Source organism: Orcinus orca, chromosome 4 (genome assembly GCF_937001465.1).
Source record: "Orcinus orca chromosome 4, mOrcOrc1.1, whole genome shotgun sequence".
Classification (NCBI taxonomy): domain Eukaryota; kingdom Metazoa; phylum Chordata; class Mammalia; order Artiodactyla; family Delphinidae; genus Orcinus; species Orcinus orca.
Genome location: NC_064562.1, coordinates 101791000 through 101806244, shown reverse-complemented (window position 1 = coordinate 101806244; position 15245 = coordinate 101791000). Strand labels below are relative to the sequence as shown.

The 15245-nt window shown below is 42.1% G+C and overlaps 1 protein-coding gene across 1 annotated transcript in view; it reads left to right on the top strand.

The window, feature by feature from the left end:
* Positions 1–3356: 3356 nt before the first annotated feature.
* STIM2 (stromal interaction molecule 2) overlaps positions 3357–15245 on the top strand; it is a 168421-nt gene continuing 156532 nt past the window's right edge. Inside the window, exon 1 of the mRNA XM_004266218.2 lies at positions 3357–4027. Within this exon, the coding sequence (XP_004266266.1) occupies positions 3631–4027 (397 nt within the window). The 5' untranslated portion in view covers positions 3357–3630. The remainder of the gene's footprint in view (positions 4028–15245) is intronic.

Sequence of the window (15245 nt, the reverse complement as noted above, 5' to 3'; positions counted from 1 at the left end):
ACATAAGGGTTGGTACGCAACGGTGCTTCCACCAAAGGGAGCTCTTTGCATTTCTCCAAGGGGCTTAACCAGGATGAGCAAATGAAGCGGGCTCTCGGATGTTCAGTCAGCCCCCGACATTCCAGGAACACGAAGTCAAAGGTGAGAAATCCTACTTGCAACCGCCCTCCAGGTCACAGGCGGACCGGAGAAATTCCGTGGGCGGTGCGAGTAGCAAGACAAAGCCCCTCTCGGTTAACCACAGGCTGGAGCTCCCCACTTCTCCACCCCCATCCCTGCTCTCGCTCCACGCCCACCCACGGCCCGCCCGCGTCACAACGTCATCGCCTGGCTGCCGGGTGCAAGAACGCACCGCCCACGGAGGGGGAGCCGGAAGCCGGGAGGGCAACCGCGCTCGGCGTCCCGGAACCGCGGGAGTCTGAGAGCTCGCGCACCTGGGGAAAAGCGGCAGGAGATAGCGGGCATGCGCGAGGCTGCCGGGCGGCGCAGGCGCGCTGCTGGCCTCAGTCGAGGGACCAGATCCGGTTCTCCGGGTTGGAGCGGGTGGGATGTTGTGGGTTGTCCTGGCTGCCTGGGAGAAGAGGGGAAAAAGGTGATGCAGAAGGAGGCAGACTCTTCAGAAGGGCGGATTTGCTTCTGGGATGGAGAGGGCCCGGGTGGACGGATCCTAGTGTGCGTCTGTGCTGGGCGCCCCACAGAGTTAGGGATTTGTCGGAAGATGAAGTTAATCCACCGCGCAAAGTGCGATGCAATTTTCCTAAGCCAGGAACACGCTTAGAATACACGCCCAGAGCCTGGGGCCAGTTCTCCCCTGGGATGACTACGTATCTGTGTGCCGGGCACCAAGCAATGGCTGACCTGTTATTTCAGTCTCCCGCCGCCACCAACAACCCTGTGAGGCGGGTTTATTACGTGGTCCCCAGTTTCCCCTTTGGAAACCCAAGACAGATTATCTTGTCTACAGGTCGCGCAGCTGAAATACCGTGGAGTTGCTCTTGCCACCAGGTTTGTCTGATTCCAAAGCTCACTGCTGCCTGTCAGAAGCTTGAAGTCATGAATGGGTGAAAATTAGACACAGACATTCTGTAAATAAATGGTAAATCGTGAGGTTTGGACGTTAAAAGGTATAAATAAGGCTATAGGAGTAGGTAGGTGTCAGGGAAAAGGGGTCAAAGTGGATTTTGAATAGGATTTGGCTGGAGGTAAGAAAAGGGAAAGGAAAGGCTTGGAGGTGGAACAGGAAACCTGAGAAGAAAAGGAAGCGATTGCTTCAACTGGAGCCTTGTCTTTACGTTTGGCTTGCAAATTGTAGCATCTGTAATTCTAGAGATAGGCTTGTCTTCCAAAGCAATGGACTTTCTCTTTTCTGCACCTAGGTTTCTGCTCGATGCACAGTGATAACTATTCCTCTGTTCAGCAAGAAGATGCATTCTGGCCACCCGTTTAACAGCCGGAAACTTTGGTACCCGTGACAAAGATGATACGAGATGGAGGATGTTTTGCTGAACCCTGGCCTGCCTGAGAGAGGTCTCTTTAGTGCTTGCAGGTTCTTCTACCTGTGTTAACTCCTTTGTGGCTCCAGTAGTGAGAAGAATAAACAATCATAAGCCCCAATCCAGTACCATCTCAGTGCCAACATCTATCTTTAAAAGAAAGAAAGAAAAAAAGCCCATATCATCTTTGTTTAAAGAAGCTTGGACCCAGTGATTTGTTAATTTCGTGGTTTCATACTGCTATTGAAACAGCAGTAACAGCTTGCTCTGCCCAATTTAACAACTGATTAACTACTACCTTGTATTAGCCTCTAATTGTTTAATGGGTGTAAATTTTATCTGCTAAGCAAGATTGTAAGATTCCCCACGCAGGGACGGTGTTCTCCGTCTTATATCTCTGAACTGACTTGACTTTTCCAAGTGTCTCTCTTATACCCCCTTGAATCCCCACTACTAAGTACTCTGCCTGGCACATGCTAGGCACTCAGTTAATGTTGAATGAAATGTTGCCTTCTGGAGAGCAGAAAACAAGCCTGCTGTTTCTTTATATTTTTCTGGCCCTCTAGTACAATTATCTCCTTTTGGAGGACATTCAGCAAATATGTGACTTGATTGCTGTGCCTTTCAGCAGGGGAAATATAATCTCCCTGATGCCTTATAAAGAATTGCCACCTAAACACCGTGTCCCCAAGAAGTCTGTCAAGAATTCATTGTTGATAGATTGATTAGCCTCAAAGAAATTCTTAGTTCTTTTCTGAAGTGTGCATCTGTCTCTCCACAGTCAGTGACATTCATGGTTATGTTGGTCAGACTGCCTAAGAAATTATTTGGGAGATTGTGTAATTTGAGTATCTTCTTGACTTGAGAAGACAAACCAATAAAAAACCAAATCAAAACCCTAACCCAACAACAGAAACCCAATAACAAACAGGACCTTTGTGCTTAAGAACTCTATCTGCAAAACAACTTTGTGCCTCTGGAGAGAGAATGTGTGTGTGTGTGTGTGTGTGTGTGTGTGTGTGTGTGGCGTGCTTCTTTTGAGGTACGTGAAGCCAAATGAAATCTGAAACACCGTTTTTCTGTCAACCTATTCAGCTGACGGCAAAGACTCCTTAGGGTGGGGTGCGGTTAGGGAGGTGATGAGTTCAGGTAATGTCTGAACATAGGAGAGTAAAGGCTAGACCAAATCCTTTTCAATATTTACATTCAGTGGCGCTAAATCTGGCACAGTCTCCCATTTTTTAGCTGTGGAAACTGGGGGCAAATAACAACGTTTCTCAGCCTTAGTTTCCTCTTTTGTAAAATGGGGATGAAAACGATATCACCACCTAACTTTTAGAGTTACAATGTGTAAATCTGTAAAGCACTTAGGACATTGCCTGGCACACTAGCACTTAGCAAGAGCTTTAAGTCTTTGGTAAGTAAGTAAAACGCTATGACCTCCACTTCCATACTGCTAGCCTCTTGTAAGCCCCACCTATACCGAAATTCTGGAGACGCCGCTGTTTCCGATTACAAGGTTTTCTGACCCATGCAATTATTTTGGCTGCCATCTGCACGGTTAAAAGTCGCCCAAACGATTTCGGATGTCCGTACTCTTCTCCCCGTCCCCTTGGTTCCGCTTCCCGCTCCCCCGCCCCCGCCGCCTCCATAGCGGTGGGGGCGTGAATGGGGGAGGGGGACGTGAATGGGGGAAGGGGTCATGTCCGCCTTCCTCCCCACCCCCTATCTTCGCCGCTCAGCGAAAGCCTTGGAAACCACCCCACAGCTCTCGTCCTACCCGGAACGCCCCCGGGGGCGGGGCTCGGGTGCCGCGCAGGCCCAATGCAGCCCCGTCGCGCCTGCGCAGTGGAGGGGCTGAAGGAGGCGGGGGATTGGTATGCGAGCGAATGTGTGAGGGGAGGAGGCGTCCGGGCCGAGCGTGGTACTACGACGGGCGCGGGCCGGAGGGGGCGGGGGGATGCGCCGCGGCGGCGGCGGCGGCAGCGGCGGCGGCGGCGCGGACGCTGGGACTGGTGTTTGGAGGCGCCAGAGCAGCGGATCCCAGTCTTGCTGCCGCAGCAGTGCGAGTGTTGCGCGGGGCCTGAAGACGACGTACCTTTTTGCTCCTCACCTTTTTTTAAAATAACCGAAACCAATGAACGCAGCCGGGACCCGAGCTCCAGAGGCCGCTGGTGCCGACAAGACCAGGCTGGAGCCGGACAGGAGCTCGCGTCTGAGGCGGCGGGGGCGGCCCGAGGAGTCGCAGGAGGCGGCGGCGCCTCGCGAAGCGGGCGAGTGGCTGGCGGCCGGGGCGCCGCCGCGCTTTCACCCCGCTCCTCCTCCGCGTCCTCATCCCGCCACGACGCCCGGCCCGGCCTTGGGCTGGCTGCGGCGGCGGCGCTGGGCTGCGCTGCTGGTCCTCGGGCTGCTGGTGGCAGGCGCGGCGGACGGATGCGAGCTGGTGCCCAGGCACCTCCGCGGACGGCGGACGGCGGGCTCTGCCGCCTCTTCTCCCGCCGCGGCGGGGGGCGACAGCCCGGCGCTCATGACAGGTGAGGGCCGGGAGGGCGGCGGGCGGGGCTCGGCCGGGCACTGCGGGACCCCCATCCCTGGGAGGGGTCCGCGCCCCCTTCCCGGCGCCTGCTATTCGACGGCCCTCGTCAGTGCGCGATGCCCAGCCGGGTGCCCAGACGCCAGCGCCCTGGCAGCTGCTTGGGCGCTGCACTCCGGACGCCTTCCTTCTCCCCCTTGATACCCCGCCCTCGTCAAAGCTTCTCGACGGCAGTCGCTTCCCCGCCCTTAAGTCTGCTCTCCGGTGTTCCACGCTGAGCAATGCGGTGGTTTCTCTTCCGTGCTGCAGAAGAGACAGCAGGGTCTGCAGGGTACTGGACTGATGTTTTTTTTTTTTTTGAAGCTGCTAGAAGAAGTCAGCAGCAGCAATGCGGTATTGAGTCCGCCTTTGGTGCTGCTGTTGCAAACGCAGCTGGCCCCGAGTCTCACAGGTTCAGAGACCCGCTGAGCACAATGTCCCAGGGGAGGCTGCTGGAGAGGATTCTTTGAGAGTCATAATACCTAGTGGTATTTAGTGGTTCCTTATTAGTTTGCGGAAACCTCTAAGTCTAATATGGACTTTCTGAGGAGTGGGGAGAAGACCGTTATAAAGGATGGATAGATAGTATTTGCTGGTGGGAGCATCACTGTGTGCAAAGGTGCAGAAAGCTGAGCAGGTTACCAGGAATATACCGAAAATTTACCAAGTGCAGGATATTCGGTGCTCGTATTTGAGCAGCACAGTTCTGATAGACTGCAACAGCACTTTTTAAAAATATGGAACGTTCTTGAAATTATTGAAAACTGGCGAACATATGTGGTAAGGTGAGGTAGAAAATTGAATCCTTTTAAAGCTTTCCATTGTCATGTACTACTGATAGGTTGTGGTTTAAGTAATGATGTAAGGATCTTGAAATGATTTCTTTTGGAAAAGTAGTGGAGTTTAAAGTAAGCTTTTTTTTTGTACTTTATTTTTAAAAGTACTTTGTAGGTTTTCTGCATAATTGCAAGACTAAAAAGGAAAAAGTAAAGTAGAACAGGATGACCCATCATTAATTTAACCAAAGTGATAGTCCAACAGGCGTTTGAAAGTTACTAACAGCTGCTGTGAGTGGAGCTCAGGAGGTCTATTCTTTAGAGCAAAGCAGCTATTCACTGGGTTCAATGACAGGATGTTTACTATTCTAGAGAGGAGGGTGTTGGTAAACTTTCCAAGCTCTTTGGAAGTTGTAGTGTATGGAACATAATGATAGGAATATTTAGCTTGCTTTACCCTGAAGTATATTAAGCCCTTTAAGTGGAAATTGAAACATCAGATTTATAGCTGGGTAATTTTGATGAAACGATTACAGAATGATCAGTATTAGGAGTGTAATAGAGTTTGAGTGAGAGGTTAGATTGGATAGTTTTATGCTTCAGTAGTCTTATAGTGATTATTGGGAAAGTAGCAAGATAAAACTATAATGTGAAGGTTTAATGCCTCATGCACGAAGGGAAGCAGAATTACTTGGGTTTCTAGAAGCTATAGGAGTGTGGCTCTTGGTTTCTTGAGCAGAAAAGTTTGGTTAATAAATAATTGGCTAGTGTTTTATCAATATGTAGTTGCTAAAAGGGCACATGATTCGGAAAATGTAGTATTAACCACTAACAGTATGTTGTATATCGTGTAGATTAGGTCAAGAAAATTACTTAAGATCGAATTTTATTTTAATAAGCTGTTTATAATCCTTCCTTTTGAAGATTTAAATTCCTCTGAGTTATTTATGGTATTGTGAAAAAGGAAAGGTGATTCTTATTGGATGAAAAGTCTGATATATCACACAAAATTAGTTTGTGCTGTAGTGCTTTAAAATAAGTTTATTAAAATAATATTGACCCTGGAATTTATTTTTAATATTCTTAATATTCTTTCCCTTTGTTAGAATATTGATTTTTAAAAATAAATTTATTTATTTTTATTTTTGGCTGCGTTGGGTCTTCTTCGTGCTCACGGGCCTTTCTCTAGTTGCGGTGAGTTGCGGTGTGTGGGCTTCTCATTGTGGTGGCTTCACTTGTTGTGGAGCACGGGCTCTAGGTGCACGGGCTTCAGTAGTTGTGGCTCGTGGGCTCTAGAGCACAGGCTCAGTAGTTGTGGCGCACGGGCTTAGTTGCTCCGTGGCATGTGGGATCTTCCTGGACCAGGGCTCGAACCCGTGTCCCTTGCATTGGCAGGTGGATTCTTAACCACTGCGCCACCAGGGCAGCCTGAATATTGATTTTTTGAATCATGTAAATCACTTGAAATTTAAGATAATCAAATTACACAGTATACAAATTAAATTGGGTCATTTTAATAAGTTTATGTAAATACAGTTCACAAAGTTAGAGCATACTGAAAATTTCTTTGAATTATATGGTCAGTATGGGGCTCCTTCCTATTCTGATTGTATGAATAGTGCTTTCTTTTGTGGTTTCCATTTGTAAATGTTGTGCTAAACCCAGAACATAATTAATTATTGCTGTTGTACACTTCAGGAAGTAGAACCATAGACTGAACTTAAAAAATACTGTGTTATCATAATCTAGGCAGTGTTAATGGATAGAAATGGAATAGAGAGTTTTAGTAATGAAACTGAGCTTCATGTAAATGTTGAAAATTCTTGTAAGAATTTTGAGAGAATTGCTATCTCTGGCTCTATATTAAAGATGTCATTTAACTGTGAATTCTTAATAGCTCTGAAAATGACAACCAAAGTCACTTTATCTTCTCTTTTTCTCTTCAGATTAGTATTTTAAATACTTACCTTGAGGAACTTCATAAGAGTTTGCCTCTTACTAATAAAATCTAGAAAACAGTCTTTTCCACTGAAGTTTGCCTCTCAAGGGTTTTACTTTAGAGGGTTAGTGTATTTTAAGAATAAATTGCCTTTAAATCATCTACTGCATGCTTAGTTTTGAGCAAGCAGGTGTTCTTTTAAAGAGAGAGACTATGTCACATCAAAATAAACAGGCCTGTTGTCATAAGAATATTGGTTTATATTTCCTTTTCTTTTTTTATATTACCTTTTCAGGATTCAGTGTGTGCAAATGTTTTGATAAGGTGAAACCATTAACTATTTACAGTGCTGTGTAGTAAGGGCTTAAGTTATATATATATATGTGTGTGTATATATTGATATATAAAATTTTAATAATAATTTAATAATAACAATACATTTATATTTAGGGTTCTTACTTTCAAAGTGATTGAAATTTAAAGCAAGTTAGGGATTGGTGATTGAGTGCTTGTTGATTATAATCTAAAGCAGTGTTTGAATAATTCAAAACATCACTTTTTTTTTTCTTTTTTGCCTAACAGATTCAGAGTCAATGAATTGATCCCAGTAGGCAGTGATTGATCTCATCCAGATATGGTCCCTGAGAAATAGCTTATGAAAGGGCACACATGTATACAATATACATACACACATACATAAATATATCGCATGTTTATAGAACACATTTATTCTGACAAAATATGTATATTTTGTCATATATATGTTATATATATACATATACATGTTACTTTGAGTAATATTTTGTGAATTTGCACGTGTTAATGTTTTCATTGTGACAATAGTTAAATTCATAGTGTACTTCACATAGTGTTAGAAAATGTTTTTCCTCCTTTTGTGAAGTTACTCTTTTTGAATTTAGCTTAGGATTTCCTGAAGCTGCCTTTTGATGGCTAGGTCTTCTGCTGTATCCTTTTTTTTCCCTTTCCCACAGTTATCATTTACCAGTCCCTTTCATTTTTTAAAAAAAAAAAAATTTTTTTTTTTTGATGTGGACCATTTTGAAAGTCTTTATTGAATTTGTTACAACATTGCTTCTGTTTTTTTTTTTTTTTGCGGTACGCGGGCCTCTCACTGCTGTGGCCTCTCCCGCCGCGGAGCACAGGCTCCGGACGCGCAGGCTCAGCGGCCATGGCTCACGGGCCCAGCCGCTCCGCGGCATGTGGGATCCTCCCAGACCAGGGCACGAACCCATGTCCCCTTCATCGGCAGGCGGACTCCCAACCACTGCACCACCAGGGAAGCCCTTGCTTCTGTTTTATGTTTTGGTTTTTGGCCACGAAGCATGTGGGATTTCAGCTCCCTGACCAGGGATCGAATCTGTACCCCCTGTATTGGAAAGCAAGGTCTTAACCACTGGACCGACTGGGAAGTCCCATACCAGTCCCTTTTTTTACTAGTCTTTGGTCATTGCTCTAGGTTGTTTTTTTCTTTTTCCTGTTGCTGACTACAGAATTAAAGAACATACTCGTATCCCTTTTGATCTAGTCTATTCTGACCATTTAAGAATTGGTAGTAATCTTATTGGTCTGGAAACATTGCATCCCTTGGTACTCTTTTTGAGAATGCTATGGCAGAACTGAGTGGTCTCTGTTGGGAATCCCCTGACACAGGAAAAACTCAGAGGGCCAGCTGGAAAAGTGGGTTCAGGATTTAGTTTAATTTTAACAATAGGATCCACACAGGAATTCTTTAATTTGCTAAAGGCTTGCTTTGTGATTGGATACATGCTAATGTTTTTAGATTAATTTAGACTTTTGAGTAACTGTATCAAGTATTTTGGATATTGCCCTACTCATTGATAATAATGCAGTGTGGAACATTTTCGGAATGATGCATGGAGATCTATATTTGTGTATAGGGTAGCTAAAGTTTGAACTCATTAAGCTAATGTTAAAATTAACACCTAATAATATGATTAGCAAGCCATTTTTGATATTCACCAGAATTTGGACCTTACCTTATTAAGACCTACCTAGGAGATTACTTCTGAATTTATCAGATTTCATCAACCAAGCAATTATTAAGCATATGTCTATGCCTAATACCATGTAGTACGAATGGGAAAAAATACAAAAGAGACTAAGACATGGGTCTGCCTATTGGGAATAATAGGTATATTTATTAAACTATTACTGGCAGTCAGTATTGTGCTAAGTGCTTTATATACATCACTGTTTTTGATTGTGAGATTAATTGTTAGATAGTTGCTTTTTTCATGTAAGAGACGAGGAAACTGATGCAGGATGATCTTAAGTAACTTGTCCAAGGTTACATTTAGTAAGTAGCAGAGTCAGATGTTGACCTCTGTTTCTCTGATTCCAAAGCTTTGATTCTTAGCTGGTATGTTGTATGCTTCCTTATACACACAACTAGACATAATAATGAGATAGACTGTGATTAACAATAACAGACCTAAAAATGTTGGAGAAAGAAAGGCTACTAGAGACTATTACTTGGAGGAGGGTTGGTTTTGAGCTGGACCTTGATGTATAGATAGGACTTGTTGTGGAGATGAGTGAAAAGGCTTTCAAGGAGGAAGCGTATGCAAGAATAAGGAATAAGTTAATAGCTTTCTTTAGAGTTAAGCATAGGTTGTATGTAGAGTGGCAGAAATGCAAGGAGAAAGGTTTGGCCAAATTATCAAGAGCTTTAATATTCCTTAGTTTATTCCCTGTGTATCAAAATGTCAGCACATCTAAAACTGGGGTACTCAGCCATGTGCTGGGGAGTATGGAAAGCCACAGGAAAGTTGTGATACATTTTCTTGGCATATTCATTTTACTAGATTATTTTGAAAGCAAACATTAAATATTTAATAGATAGTAATTTAAAACATTTAACAATACTAAACATGCACAAGTTATGGAAAATGTAAGTTTACTTTAAATTTTAAGGTCAAATGAAAGGCTTAAAAAGGTATTTTGACCTTTCAGAATGTTTTTTTCACGAAGTTAGAGTTCTAAATCTATTATCCTGTCAGGGGTTGAGAAGCCCTGTGGTTTTTAAACATGGGAGTGACATGACTTCAGTGTTTGAAAAGCTAAGTCTAGGTGGATGGAAGTGAGGAGATAAGAGAGATAAATAAAGAGGCCAATTAGTAAGCTATATAGAAGTGGAGGTCTTGAAAGTTTAAAAGATACAGTGGCTATGAAAATGTTTAGAGGAAATTTTATAAAATTTCCTTTATGGTTAGATTAGAAAGGAATCTATTTATTTAAAGTCTAAGAAATAAAAATTGCCTTTAAACTTTTAAACTCCTAGAGCTTGTAAAATGACTTAAATTGGTGCAAGTCCTTGAAAATAGGCAAGAAGGAACACTTTGTTGTAGAGCATCTTTATTTCAAATGTGCCTATTTAATTAAAAAATTACTGTGTTTTTATATGATTGGACTTATGTGATGATTTACAAACTGTTTATATGAAACTTTTTAGTATTCCATATTTAAAAATGCATGTTTATTCCTTAACAAAGGATAACTGTTTCCAGATTGAACTAACATTACAATGCGTCAGGATTGAACTCCCCCCCAGCTGCCATTTGAATAACAGTGTCTCAGAGTACTGATATATTATTTGTTTCAAAATTAACTTTTGAATTTCATTGTGTGAATTTCACACTTGATCTGTAGATGATTTCAAATGCCAAATCTACATGATTTGTTCCTTTCCTTATCATTCTAGATCTTTATATTAGTAGGTATTAGATATTCAATCCGTCTTGACACTTTCTAATCCTACCTTCAGTAACGATTCTCCTTGACTGGTTTCATTGTTGCAGATTTGAGGTTGGTTCTCCCCTAAGCCTGTGTCCTCAGTCTGTGTTCCTCTAGTCTACCTGAACATTTCCTCCTCAGAGAACTTCATTACTAGGAAAGTTCTAAATTGGGGGTGGGGAACCCCAAGCCAATGATTGATTTGACTTTTGGCTTTATTTCATTTGGCCCTTGAGGTGATACTGCACAACCATCATGGCTGCAGTCCTGAGAGTAATTTCCTTTCTGTTAGGCTTTATCAGCCATCTCGTCTAAAGTGAAACAACTTTAGGATTAAGGCTAAGATTAGTTTTAGAATGTTTAATAGTGACTTTTCAGTGTTTTCTTAAGATAGTGGTAACCGCCCCCCCCCCACCCCAGGACCAGGAAACCAGAGTATGACAAACACAGTTTACTTGGACTAGTTCATTTCAGAACTCAAGTGCCTGTATCTGTCCCAGTGTTCTTGCAAATGGATTTATCTTTTTGTGTGCCTGCATCTTGGCATCTGTAACTTACTCTTTTTCCTCTAGTCATTTTCACTTTCTCTACCTCTCTCTTTGATTTTCCTAAACTTGACATTATATGGAACTGAAAATGTCAAAGAAGATTTTAGTGAATTAAGTAAAAACTGGTTTTTAAATTTTGAAAATATTTGAAGTATCTTATTTAGGTAATTAAAAAATAGTAAGAAGCCTCATCACAAACCCCCAGAGTAATGAAAGTGATTCATAATTGTTTCTTAAGTGAGTCTCAATAAGTGAAAAAGGTTTTAAAATCCTTACTTGAAATTTTTTCCTGCTATTCAGCACAGTGTACGGGTCGATGTTATTGCACTCATGTTTTCTTTGCACTATTGTTTTTCTTTCCTTTCAAAAATATGTGATGTTGAGTAATAGATAATCTTAGTTCCCCTTCTTCTTTACTCCTAGCCTCCAGCAATAAATCTTTTAATTTTTCCATTAATGACAAGTATGTAATTTTTCCTCTTTTCCTGCTCTGTCATCTTCATCTGTTCTTTCTACTTTGTCACAAACATTCAGACTGTGTTAATCCTTGATATTTCTTTCTTCTGTATTGCTGTGTACCAAATTAAAAAAAAAGCTTCTCCAGATCTTTGTCCAGCTGTGGTACAGGTATCCTTTGCTGTTTCTTGAATTTGCTTTTTTAAATATACCTTGCAGTGTGCATCCAGTATTTGGTTCTAGGTCGGTCGAAATGGATCCTAAAAAACCCAGAGGCTAAAAGTGAGAAAGTCAGACTTCAGTGAATGTGTGTGTACGCATATAGTTTTGAACATTTTTTAGTGACTGTTTTGTGTCAGAATGATGCAAAGAACTGGGAATATAAAAATTGAACATTTTTATTGTTGCAAGAACAATATAAACTTGAAAATTGCTATAGAGTGGATTATATAATTTTAAAAATGTATAAATATCATTTAAAAAATTGAGGTATAGATGATATACAATATTATATATGTTTCAGGTGTACAACAGTGATTCACAATTTTCAAAGGTTATACTCCATTTATAGTTGTTATAAAATAGTGGCTGTATTCCCTGTGTATCCTTGTAGCTTATTTTATACATAATAGTTTGTACCTCTTAATTCCCCACCCCTATCTTGCCCCTTCCCCGTTCCGTCTCCCCACTGGTAACCACTAGTGCTATATATCTGTGAGTCTTTCTTGTTTTGTTATATTCACTAATTTTGTTTTTTATAATTCCACATATAAGTGATATCATACAGTATTTGTCTTTCTCTGACTTATCTCACTTAGCATAATACCTTCCAAGTCCATTCATGTTGTTACAAATGGGAAAATTTCATTCTTTTTTTATGGCTGAGTGGTATTCCATTGTGTGTGTGTTTGTGTGTGTGTATGTGTACACACGCATACATACACACCACATCTTCTTTATCCATTCATCTGTTGATGGACACTTAGATTCCTTCCATATCTTGGCAATTGTAAATAATGCTGCTGTGAACATTGGGGCGCATGTACCTTTTCAAACTAGTGTTCTTTTTTTTGGATATATACCCAGGAGTGGAATTTCTGGGTCATACGGTAGTTCTGTTTTTAGTTCTTTGAGAAATCTCCATACTGTTGTCCACAGTGGCTGCATCAGTTTGCATTCCTACCAACACTGTGCGAGTGTTCCCTTTTCTCTATGTCCTCACCAACATTTGTTATTTGTGTTCTTTTTGATGATAGCCATTCTTTTTTTTTTATCTTTATTGGAGTATAATTGCTTTACAATGGTGTGTTAGTTTCTGCATTATAACACAGTGAATCAGTTATACATATACATATGTTCCCATATCTCTTCCCTCTTGCGTCTCCCTCCCTCCCACCCTCCCTATCCCACCCCTCTAGGTGTTCACAAAGCACTGAGCTGATCTCCCTGTGCTATGCGGCTGCTTCCCACTAGCTATCTATTTTACGTTTGGTAGTGTATATATGTTGATGCCACTCTCTCACTTTGTCCCACCTTACCCTTTCCCCTCTCCATATCCTCAAGTCCATTCTCTAGTAGGTCTGTGTCTTTATTCCTGTCTTACCCCTAGGTTCGTCATGACATTTTTTTTCTTAGATTCCAGATATATGTGTTAGCATACGATATTTGTTTTTCTCTTTCTGACTTACTTCACTCTATATGACAGACTCTAGGTCCATCCACCTCACTACAAATAACTCAATTTCGTTTCTTTTTATGGCTGAGTAATATTCCATTGCATATATGTGCCACATCTTCTTTATCCATTCATCCGATGATGGACACTTAGGTTGTCCCCATCTCCTGCTATTGTAAATAGAGCTGCAATGAACATTTTGGTACATGACTCTTTTTGAATTCTGGTTTTCTCAGGGTATATGCCCAGTAGTGGGATTGCTGGGTCATATGGTAGTTCTATTTGTAGTTTTTTAAGGAACCTCCATACTGTTCTCCATAGTGGCTGTACCAATTCACATTCCCACCAGCAGTGCAAGAGTGTTCCCTTTTCTCCACACCCTCTCCAGCATTTATTGTTTCTAGATTTTTTTTTTTTTTTTTTTTTTTTGCGGTACGCGGGCTTCTCACTGTTGTGGCCTCTCCCGTTGTGGAGCACAGCCTCCGAACGTGCAGGCTCAGCGGCCATGGCTCACCGGCCTAGCCGCTCCGCGGCCTGTGGGATCTTCCCAGACCGGGGCACGAACCCGTGTCCCCTGCATCGGCAGGCGGACTGTCAACCACTGCGCCACCAGGGAAGACCCATATTTCTAGACTTTTTAATGATGGCCATTCTGACTGGTGTGAGATGATATCTCATTGTAGTTTTGATTTGCATTTCTCTAATGATTAATGACGTTGAGCATTCTTTCTTGTGTTTGCTGGCAGTCTGTATATCTTCTTTGGAGAAATGTCTATTTAGGTCTTCTGCCCATTTTTGGATTGGGTTGTTTGTTTTTTTGTTATTGAGCTGCATGAGCTGCTTGTAAATTTTGGAGATCAATCCTTTGTCAGTTGCATCATTTGCAAATATTTTCTCCCATTCTGAGGGTTGTCTTTTGGTCTTCTTTATGGTTTCCTTTGCTGTGCCAAAGCTTTGAAGTTTCATTAGGTCCCATTTGTTTATTTTTGTTTTTATTTCCATTTCTGTAGGTGGGACAAAAAGGATCTTGCTGTGATTTATGTCATGGAGTGTTCTGCCTATGTTTTCCTCTAAGAGTTTGATAGTTTCTGGCCTTACATTTAGGTCTTTAATCCATTTTGAGCTTATTTTTGTGTATGGTGTTAGGGAGTGTTCTAATTTCATACTTTTACATGTACCTGTCCAGTTTTCTCAGCACCACTTATTGAAGAGGCTGTCCTTTCTCCACTGTACGTTCCTGCCTCCTTTATCAAACATAAGGTGACCATATGTGCGTGGGTTTATCTCTGGGCTTTCTATCCTGTTCCATTGATTTATATTTCTGTTTTTGTGCCAGTACCATACTGTCTTGATTACTGTAGCTTTGTAGTATAGTCTCAAGTCCGGGAGCCTGATTCCTCCAGCTCCGTTTTTCGTTCTCAAGATTGCTTTTGCTATTCGGGGTCTTTTGTGTTTCCATACAAATTGTGAAATTTTTTGTTCTAGTTCTGTGAAAAATGCCAGTGGTAGTTTGATAGGGATTGCATTGAATCTGTAGATTGCTTTGGTTAGTAGAGTCATTTTCACAATGTTGATTCTTGCAATCCAAGAACATGGTATATCTCTCCATCTATTTGTATCAACTTTTTTTTTTTTGCAGTACGCGGATCTCTCACTGTTGTGGCTTCTCCCGTTGCGGAGCACAGGCTCCGGACGCACAGGCCGAGCGGCCATGGCTCACTGGCCCAGCTGCTCCGTGGCATGTGGGATATTCCCGGACCGGGGCACGAACCTGTGTCCCCTGCATCGGCAGGCGGACTCTTAACCACTGCGCCACCAGGGAAGCCCTATTTGTATCATCTCTAATTTCTTTCATCAGTGTCTTATAAAATTCTGCATACAGGTCTTTTGTCTCCTTAGGTAGGTTTATTCCTAGATATTTTATTCTTTTTGTTGCAGTGGTAAATGGGAGTGTTTTCTTGATTTCACTTTCAGATTTTTCATCATTAGCGTATAGGAATGCTAGAGATTTC